General features: G+C 33.8%; 1 protein-coding gene across 2 annotated transcripts; it reads right to left on the minus strand.

Moving 5' to 3' along the window:
* Positions 1–227: 227 nt before the first annotated feature.
* LOC123546556 (monocarboxylate transporter 9-like) lies at positions 228–6,617 on the minus strand. 2 transcript variants are annotated; one of them, XM_053550889.1, is made up of 6 exons: positions 5,293–6,617; positions 4,709–4,989; positions 3,659–3,802; positions 1,847–2,632; positions 927–977; positions 228–549 (listed from the first exon to the last, which is right to left on the minus strand). In XM_053550889.1, exons 2-6 carry the CDS (start codon positions 4,977–4,979, stop codon positions 341–343), a joined length of 1,461 nt encoding a protein of 486 aa, XP_053406864.1. In that variant the 5' UTR covers positions 4,980–4,989; positions 5,293–6,617; the 3' UTR covers positions 228–340. The 2 variants fall into 2 exon arrangements, with proteins under 2 accessions (XP_053406864.1, XP_053406865.1); XM_053550890.1 differs by having other exon boundaries at positions 2,402–2,632; positions 5,293–6,616.
* Between the last annotated feature and the right edge of the window lie 4,271 nt (positions 6,618–10,888).

Raw genomic sequence — 10,888 nt, forward strand, 5'->3', positions numbered from 1 at the left:
TGCATAGATATTGCAAAACAGCAAAGGTAGGTAGATGAAGTTTGTTTAACCGAGGACTAAGAAGGAGTGCGTGTGTGTGTGTTTTGTGTGTGATTTTTCTTCTTTTTTTCGGGGGTGGAGGTGATGGTGGGTTAGGGGGCGGTGATGGTGTCAACATGGATAATGTAAAAATAGCTATTGAAAGAAATTTACCCAATGGCGTTGTATAAATATTTTTAAACGGGAAATGAACTGTAAACTATATTCTAATTATCAATAAACAATTACAGCCGCAAATTATACAATTATTATATAAAAAAAATCGAGCAGGCAGTGTAAGTGTTGTGAAGAAATCCACTATTTACTCCGAAATTTTTACATCTATTCCGCTACCATTCTGACAGTGTTTTAAGAAGCTTCCCTTGTCTTCTTCATGTAATGTTGCACTGTTATTTGGGTGTTTCTCTGGAATTTCTATTGTTTCCTCTATGTGTAATATCGCATCGTTATTCGTTTCTTTACAGCACATGGTGACCGCACTAAACGTCATTCCTAGTACAATACAAACAGCTGAAAAGTAAAAGCACATCACACTAAAGTAACTTTTAAAATGGTCATTGTCTCCAATACAGATGTCAACATGTTACTATTTGCCCTACATACACAAGTTTTTCTGTAAAGAAAAGGAGCTTCCAATATAGGTATCTCTTATACAGACTTGTTAGCAGGATGGTATTGGCCCTCCATACAATTCTGCCTTTGCTTCCAGTCTAGATGTGTCTAATACAGACTTTTTGACATAATATTATAGGTCCTCTATGCGTATTATATCCTTCATAACCAATATATAGGTATCCATTTATACAAAGTTATTAATATAGTGCAACCACTGCAAAGGCTTCTACGAAGTGGAAATAGAATTAATTAAAATAAATGAAAACACAAACCTGCAACAATTAATGATAGTTCATATGTCCCACCTGCGTCTACTACAATACCTAAAAAGTATTAAAGTGTAAAGGTTTCTGAAATCTTTAATATGAGTAATGTTAATAATCGTCTTTATCACATGCTGGACGTCACGAAAGTGCAATAAAGGCCTTGCATAATTTTAGTATAACATTTTGATGTTGACCGGCAAAAGTGATTTTGTTTATAGATAGAAGAGATTGCCAAGGTTCAGCAGAAAAAGCTAACATGTGATAAGAAGAACTTAACATTTGTGTATATATGCATCAAACATGCAAAATGGAATGGATCAAGCATATGATCATTCGAGGAAAAAAGAAAATTAAAATGCTAAGTTAGATTTAACTGTTTGACTGGCAAACTTGTATAGAAGATTATACATAATTGTCTTTCCACATTGAATTTATTGCACAGTTGTTAAATGTAATCTACCTTGGAATTTGAATGAACCTGGACACGATCGAAAAGAAAGATGGATATCATTTAGCTTTCAGGTCAAAATCGCAATCTTGCTAACCAGCAAGCTGGTTTAATTGTTTGCTGAGCGATAACTAAAATTAAAAGTCAAAATCTGAATGACCTTTTAGATTTGCATGTCTAAAAAAGATTATAAGCTAAAAGTTCCCATTTAAGCTCAGTTTATCACATATGTGGCTTTGTTTAAGATAAACGTTAAAAATTCTCCGCAAAACATCTACTGACTGACCAGATCGTGAAAAAGCAAACGTTATGCGGGAATATCATTTCAACTTAAAAGATGTTTAAAACATTGTTTTAATTAACATGAATTCAAACAGCAGAGCAGAAATAGAAATAATTGGAAATTATTTTACAAATCCGAAATCATTGCTACAGTTTTACGACTACCGTTATCTGTAGAAGTAGAGTGGCTTCTTACCTGCACATACAGGTCCGACGATAGCACCAATACCTCCAAAGCAGAACTGAAGTCCAATAGCAGCTGCAACATAGCTTATTTCTACGAATTTTAGGCTCACGGCAGTTATTGAAACATAGCAACTACCAAAGAAAAGTCCAAGTAGAACTGTATATATCACATGACCAGTGAAATAATTCGCCGTGAATGGATAAATAAATGAAGCTATTCCTACTATACCCATTGATCCGGAATACAAAACAGTGTCGTTGATTCGATTAAGGTTTGCAACCATGCCGGTCAACAAGCGACCAAATAAAGATAATATTCCAGATAGTGATACCAGAAATGACGCTTGTACTGCAGTAAAACCCTTTGTAACAATGAAAGTAGGTAGATGTAGATACACTAGATAAGTACCAAGGCAATAAAAGAACATGGAGAAAAATAAACAAACCATCCCCTTATTGGTGACAACATTTAGATATGGTTTAAATGAAGTGAAACAGTTCTGACTGTCAGTTGATCGAAATGAATCTAGTTTTCTTCTCCTTTGCGTATGTAATTCCAACTTACTTGGAAAACACAACTGGCCAAATGTTACTATATTAGCCGTCATTGCCGCCAGAATGATAAAGAATCCCATTGGTCCGTAAAATTCACGTGACAACTGCATTAATGGCGCTAAAACGAACAATCCTGCTCCGACACCTGATACTGCAATACCAAGTGCTAAATTTCGTCTCCTCCTGAAGTTAAACCCGACAGCAACCATGGCAGCTGTGTAGCCAAGCGCGGCACCCGTACCTGAAAAAATGCCGGTATTCATTATCGTATTTGGTATTTATTGGTCACCTATACAGAGGTGTCACTAGAAATGACATTTAGTGTGCGTCTAAGTTACAGAATGTGAATCCATTGATAACTTTTAAGTTATGCTATGTATTCTTGCATAAAACCTAACAGATAGATTGAGGATAATATGTAAAATATGCACTTCTATTTATGGCAAAAAGAATTTTAAGAATTGAAATTTGATTCATCGGTAACTGTTTTAAGTATAAGAGTTTATTGCACCTTATACATATATTATTTTAGAAGGCAATATGGAAAACATGGAAGTAGTTGGAATATGACAAAACATTAATCCTGCTTTAACACTTGAAGGGTAATGGTAGATTAACACAGCCAGAGCAATATATCGCAAAGTAAGCTCGCCACAGATAGAAACTGTACTGGAAAGATATAGCAGAAATCTAACAACAAGTACATTTCAATTACATACAAGATGGGGATAGAGTAAGAAATGTTTCCATGACACGTTGGGGATATACAGTTGGCATTATAGAAAATATACAGGTTATTCTCTCAGTTTATTGCTACAACAGAAAATCTGTTCTTACTGCAACAAAATAGTATACATATTCTTACAATTGCACAGTGTTATATTAAACGGTAACTACCTTCTGACATAATATTGGTATTCAAACCACTTAATTAACCACACGACACTTAACCTTAAGTTGGAACTCTCACTGTGAAATATCACACAAGACAGTGATAATTTACATTTTTATAATACTTCTGCAAAACAAGCAGTGCCCATATTCATCAAGTCTGAAATTTAGACTTAAAAACCTCAAACAATTCAAATTTAATACCGTAAAGCCCTTGGTAGTACATTTATTATGCTGAAACCTAAATTCCATACAAGTTTTACAAATATAGGGCAAAAAGTAATCTTAATATTTCAAAGTCTAAATTTAGGACTTTAAACGTTGATGAAAGGCCAAGAACTACGATTTTATCATAGTTAAAAGCATAAAAACCTGCCTGCTAGTATGCCACAAGTAAATATTGCCGTCTCGATGGTCTCTGCAAATGCTGTTCCTAGGTAGCCAACAACAAAGAACATTCCAGAAGCAGTGATTGCAGTCCTGCAACTAAACCGGTCGATTACTACCGTCGACAGCGGACCTGTTCCAAGCATAAATGTAAAGGAAAGGGGAATGTCATACAAGTTAAGCATGCTAAATATCAAAACATCTATGACGAATGTATTAATGTCTCAGGATGTGTTGTCATGATGAAGAAAGTTTATGTTTTCGAAAACAATATACTCACGTAGCAAAAGTTGATTGCTTTAACTGCTAGAGTGAGCCATTAGCCATTAGCTTCAACACAGGGAGTTAGGTAACAAATCAGTAGCAATGAATTATGTTGACTCTTCAAGTCATCATTGGAGTTACATAGGAGTTACATATAATAATTCATCCCTTAGATAGAATAAATGAATTTAGTATTATTAAACGATATTTCATTCTACAGACCTGAATCGTATAAGTGTGTACATAACGCATATTTGACAAGTAACTTACACAAATTTGCTGATCTATAAATGTCAGGAGCTATAATACAACAAATACAATGTTCCCTATTTATTCTATATAAACCCTACCATGCTGTCAGTGGTATCACATACAATGTATAGCCAGACAGTGATAGACTCACTTTAGATTAAATATCTAAACCTCATTTAGACTAATTATCTTAAAAGTTAAAACTGACATAAAACGAAGAGAAAAGTAGGATTCATGTATTTTCAAAGAGAGATTCCGCCAAAGTGTCCTTGCTACAGAATCACAGTATTATTACTGGTACTAACATTGAGATACTATCTTCTCTTTCATGTTTTCATCTAACATGTCAAAAATACATCCACAAAGAAATTTAAAGAGAAAAAATAACCAGCCTTAACTACACACTGGTGAAAAAACATTGCCTAATAATCTTCCCGTCATTGCATGACTAGATCAGATGGCTCACTTAGTAATCCTTTTAGTTCTATTAGGCATGTTCATTTCTATTTAAAAGACGTATTACCTCCTAAGGACATCAGTGCAGTGTGCAATGCTCCCGCCCAAGACGTCAGTGTCACTTTCTCGCCATATCTATCCAACAAAGACGAATGAATTATTCCAACTGCATACATGGAATTTCCAATCAGAAAGAATGTTCCAAAACTTGCTAGCAATACCATCCACGCCCAGCCTGTATCTAAATCACTGAAATCATCTCGATCGTCTGGAAGACCATGAACATGGTCGGGCTCGGTAAGAGCTTCTTTTTCTTTTTCTTCTTTCTCGTTAGTCATTGCAGTGTATCTATGATATCAATTTTAAGAAAACATTAATCTGTCTACAACATCCTCTTTAGAACATTTCCACAAAAATACCAATATGACCTTAATGAAAATACCTTTCTGTATATTTTTTCAGCTACTGATTTCCATTTTTCAATTTACGATAGAGAAGAAAGTTTTCAATCACATGATAATTGTCAGTAAGTTAACACTTGACGGAACAAATAAAATACAGTTGAAAAGCGGTCCTAGGCTGCAAGCTGTGGTATTTGAACGCAAACGAACAAACTTTAAACTTTGTCATACACATAATAAAAGTACTTACTCAAACTCAAGCAAAGTATTTCGTTTTCACCAGTTTACCAATACCCATGTAGACGATACATTCTTGATTGAAAAAAGTAATAATTTTCATGTAGTTATTTGAATGATACAATAAATTGTGTATTTGTAATAAATTGGATATTTTCTAGTAGGATTGTACATTTGATGATTGCTCGGTGGTATTCCGAGGTTTAGTTAGCCTCACTTGAAATTCTACGAAGATATAATTTGATTTGTGTCGCTTATTTCATTGAAATCGCGGAAAATTGTATGATAAATCTGTGGTCTACAACAAAATGATGTTTGATTTATTTTCATTTTATGTTAGTTGATGAGCAGGCATTATGGTCGAGTGGGTTGTTAAGTTTTTGAATAAAGAAATTTAACATGAATTTAAACCTAAAGAAAGACACTATCCCCTTGGGCAAGATGATCGATCTGGAATTAAATAAAATCGATTAAAGTATATTTATAGAATTATAAATGCAATGCAACCTGCAATCTGATCTCGAGCAAGGATTTCTCATGTCATATGCATGACATTTTTCTGTTTGCACTGCATATTTCTTATCTATATTTCCCCATTCAGTCAATTTGGGTATCACAGATGACGGCAAGATATACTTAAGCAAAATGATAAAGCAGTTAATTTTTGAAAGTTTGAGTATTTGCGACATCAACTAAGTGTTTTTTGTTGTTGTTTTTTCTTTCAAGCGATAAACACAATTTAGAAATGTCGTATACTGACTAGACATGCTAAATTGTAACGAAAAAGAAAAAGAAAAAAGAAAATTACAGCTTAGTTTATATTACACAAAAGTAATTAGATATGAAGTATTTCGAATCAACATAGTTATATTTCTGTTTATATTTCAAACCAAATATATAGTTGTTTGTGTGCCTAAATTCTCTACTTAAATATTCAGTCATTTAAAATTTTACACGCCACTAGGTTTCATATTGAATTATGGTTTGTTGTAACAATGAAAATCTACAACGTTCGCTATAATAGTCTATAATTTTCATTTAAACTTATTATATTGTGAGATATGAACAATCATAACATTTACATGATATAGTACTCTGAAGCCCGTAGGTAGACATCCACAGGTAGAAATGAATAAAGGGGTACGGAGATAATTCAAAACAGCAGTGTTCGTGGCGGTCAGAAAAATTTAGATATCAGGCAAAACAAGGGGTATTTATTAAATCAGATAATTTTTATTAGCAATTCAATGTTCTATTTAATGAATATATAATAATGATAATAATAAAAAAAGCTTTTAGTAAGGATATGCCAGACTGAGAATGGTTTCAAGTATGGACGGACACCTTTCCGTAGCTAGCGGATGATTTTTCACATGAAGACATTTACTCTACAACATCGTTGGGGTAGGCGTGTTAAGTGTGATTTGCGGGGAGGGGGGGGGGCAACGTGATCCGAAGTCAGTGATTTATACGTCTGCAACTGTAAAAATATGTCATATTACGATCGCATATTAATCATTATAATACTATGCTTAATATAACATTTGAACAGTAGATACTTTAACGGATACAACGTTTTGCAGAAATATGGAAGCATGAAGGAACTAGTTACTCAAAATACACCCGACACCACAGCACGTTGTCTGGTTATAAGATAATATATGATTTTGCTTATGAAAATTTATTACTACTAACTTCATAATTCTTTGAAATATAACTTCCAGGTAGGTAAACAAGCAGCTCATATCACGTAACTCGCATGTGACTAACCTAATGTACACGACAGGCAATATGCACTACAAATAAGATATACACTATTTACCTATTTACTTTTCGTTTTCAAATACGTACGAATGTTCCGATTGTTAGTATGCAAAGCTTAAGAGTATAAATTTAATATATTGTTATTTACATATCTTAACCGCATTCGAAAGTTAAACGTATATATTATACTACGAAAAATTCTGCTATGAATTGACACTTAAACTAAAATTGATTCGTTGAATGTATATTTGAAGGCAACATCTCGTACGTTTCCTATACTATTATGGAAAATCTCTACGCTGAATTTCTTTACCTTGTGTCCTGATGCGAATCATTTTAAAACGAAATATGTATTAAATCATGGTACTGCGCTTAATCTTGAATTATCTGCCTTGACAATCAGAAAATACTAAAAAATCCAATTTTAAAGGGCAGATAATGCATTTTAATTTATAACTCTGTTTCAGTCATCATTTACATTCAGTATACAAAGTTTAAAGAAATTCGGTACTTAGGAAAGACCAGGACTGTGAGGTATCATTTTGTCATGTTCATTATCAATGACATTTGCCACAGTGTCTATATTGACATGGTGCAAAATTTTCTTACCGACAAAATTTCTTCTTTAAACTGTGTTTACTGACAGAAAATCAAATCAAAAGCAGAAATATAAAATAAAGCGAATCATAGGTATCCAGCCTTGGTCATGAATTGTCTGCTCTTGAAAGTCGGAAAATACTGAAAAATCTATTTTCAAGGGCAGATAATTCAAGATCAAGCACCGGTACCTGTGGTTTTCAATATAAATTTCCGTTTTAAACTTTATTCTCAGTCAGTACACCGGCAAAGTTTAAAGAAATTCTGTACGTAGAAAATTCTTTGCCTATATACATAAAGTAAACTGTCAGATGTGTCTTTAAATAGTATTCAGGCAACTAAAGAAAACAGAAGTTCCAATATTGACATCATAATATCTTTATAAAATTTCAGGTTAACATTTAAAAATGTCAAAATCAAATGTATTTCCCAAAACGATACCAATAGGAAAACCCGCAAGTACACGAGTTCACTCGGATGAGGACATAAATATAGCAAACAACGTCGTAACAAAACAAAACCAAAACTCAAGCACGTGGATGCATACGCGCGCGCGTACACACAAAGCGAACAAACGAGAACAAAAATAAAGGAACGCAGAGGGGTTCCGCCTTGGAACAGTCAGTGGCAAAAGTACCATTGGAGCTTGAAGTCGAACTTCGCAAAAATAGGTTCTTTCTGAAAACAAGTGTTGGCTGGAATTACAGTGACAATAATGGGCGCACAGACACTGTCTCGGGGTTCAAACAGCCCTTGCACCGGGATTAACATTCATACCACCCTAATCCCTCTACAGATGTGTTATGTCGAACAGTATCTGTAGCGTACACATCCAGATCCAGATCCAGACCCACACTGTGTTTTGGGGCGACTCTCGAACGCTTCTCTTGTTGTTGTCAAATTGATCGATATGGCCGTATCGGTCACTCTAATCATGTTTTGTTAATGAGGATTAAAGAGCATTAAGCTTGTCATGTAATGCTTCCACAAGAAGTCAAGTGATGTCATGCGTGACATATTCATCAGATAATACCAATAACATTCCCTTTTCAATAACTGAACTTTAAATTCTTTTAAAATGTTTCTTTTGGCAAGCTAGCTGTGTTACTGTCAATCTAGGTCTCATCTAAAAGTTTAAAATTACCCCGAGCAGAAGTTTCTTCTTAAGAAAAATATTTTGTATCAATTAAGGCGTAAAAAAAATATTGTTTGTTTCCGGTATTCCGACCTACCTTAAATTTTTGGCCCGACCCTAATTGTTTTTATGGCCTTAGAGAATTTTTTGGTCAACCTTTTAACAAAAAGTTGCAAAACTGCATTTTTTATGCTTTAAACATGGTTAGTGATGTTAGAAATCAACTTACTGATGCTCTAAATGCATGGCCCCGTTATCTATATTAATTCTTTACAAAAATAAACACAAAAATAATTTCCGAAAAGTCTCACTTAATTAAAAAAAATCCCCCCAACCCGCAAAAAAAATCCGACCTACCTACCCTATTTTTTTTAGCATGTTACCGGAAACAAAGATTTTTTTTAGGCCTTATGTGCTCGTATTGACAAGGTACATTAAACAGCATTTTCATACTTGATTTATGGATGTTTTTATGTTATGTGTGTATTTTATGCTTGAATTGTCAATGGCAAATAATTAAATAGTTCTTACAAAGCAATAAGGTTGTTCTTCCTTTAGCCAAAAAAGGTCTAAAATTGAATATGAAATAAGATACTGCGTTCTAAAAATGCAATCTCATTTACACAATGCAACCTTTGTTTCGGATATTGTGGCTTTTAGTTATTAAAAAGGCATCATATTTTATTTGGACGAAATTATTGCAAATAAACTATGTCATATATTGAGCAGAATATACTTAAAAGATCCCCATCTTTGATGGTAAATAATGTCTCCTTTTGTTTAAATAGTCACCTGTCAAATATTGTATAAAAGTTTATGGTGTTTTTCCTATCCGTTATTTAGATAAAAATGAAAATTTTTAATCAAATTTTCATGTCTCGGTTTTATTTTGTTACCATGAGAGCTCATGAAGTCAGTTTTCAAGGGTACTTGCATACATGGCATTATTAAAGCAATTAATTCGGCAGTGGTGCTCACTCGTTTTCAGTGAGATTTGCTGGTGATAATCGGGCATAGACCGAGTGGTGAATTGTTGCAGTATATTGTACAAAATCCATAAAAAAAGATCGAAAGCCACCATTTCAATAGAAGTTCAAATAAACATAACTGATATTAAACATTTCGCCAGTTTCGGCTTCATGAATTGCTTTTTGTCTTATCGACAAGGAAAGCTCTTAATTCCGCTTTTCACGACTTTTGCACATTTTACAAGTTCTAAAATACTTCTGATCTTTTCAAATAGTTAAGCGCGACCTCTGTGTTGTGTTAGCACTTACACGCGTATATACATAAACTGCTGTAGCTTTTAGTTTCCTTGAAACGCGGCTATTCTTATTGTATCTTTGTCCTTTTGTACGTCTGGAAAAACATACATAAACTTAATTCATGTTGTAGGGTTATACTGTCTGAAATCTCATCGTGTTTAAAAGATACAGGGCAAATGTAAAAGCAAGGTCAAAGATCTAATAGGAATATAACCACTACCAGGAACAGATGCAGCCTCCGAAAATAAAACCATACAGCAGTGTAGGCATTTATGAATAAACTTTATACATACATACATGGAAACATAGACAACCTGAATAAACTAGGCAACAAGGAGGAATGTTTTTAAATTCTCAAAGTTTACTCTGGTTAAAGACCCACCAAAATCTAGTGACCTATTTTTCCTCTTATATAAACTTCGTGCAAGTCATTTTGATAATACTGGTATAATACAGCTATTCTAGAAGATTACAGGTGGACAATTTAGGCACTCTCTGAATTAATGTGTTTTCATAAATTCATCTACAAACCTATTCAGTCAGTTTTAAAAAGAATAGTAACTATCGTACCCTATAGAAATAAAGTGTGGTCACCTTAATACATCACCTTAATACATCAACTACTGGGCATTCTTCTACATTATACTATACTAAACACATTGTCTTGGCCTTATATATGTCGCTGTCAATTTGTAACGAGATACTTGTTATTTCTCATTTTTTATGCAAAGCATGTATATTACCATACAGTTATTTTGTGGCGCGTCTTCAAAGTTAACTGGACAACCAGATAATCTTCAACAACAAAACACTCAAATATCGACCAGCCGGTACCTCAACACACAGGT

This window comes from Mercenaria mercenaria, chromosome 9 (genome assembly GCF_021730395.1).
Source record: "Mercenaria mercenaria strain notata chromosome 9, MADL_Memer_1, whole genome shotgun sequence".
In the NCBI taxonomy this organism is placed as follows: domain Eukaryota; kingdom Metazoa; phylum Mollusca; class Bivalvia; order Venerida; family Veneridae; genus Mercenaria; species Mercenaria mercenaria.

Excerpts from the sequence above, each read along its gene's own strand:
- LOC123546556 (XM_053550889.1), bottom strand. The coding sequence starts at position 4,979 with ATGACTAACGAGAAAGAAGAAAAAGAAAAAGAAGCTCTTACCGAGCCC. Across the intron at positions 978-1,846 it reads CGTCGGACCTGTATGTGCAG|GTATTGTAGTAGACGCAGGT; the intron begins GTAAGAAGCCAC and ends AATACTTTTTAG. Across the intron at positions 550-926 it reads ACTATCATTAATTGTTGCAG|CTGTTTGTATTGTACTAGGA; the intron begins GTTTGTGTTTTC and ends TTTACTTTTCAG.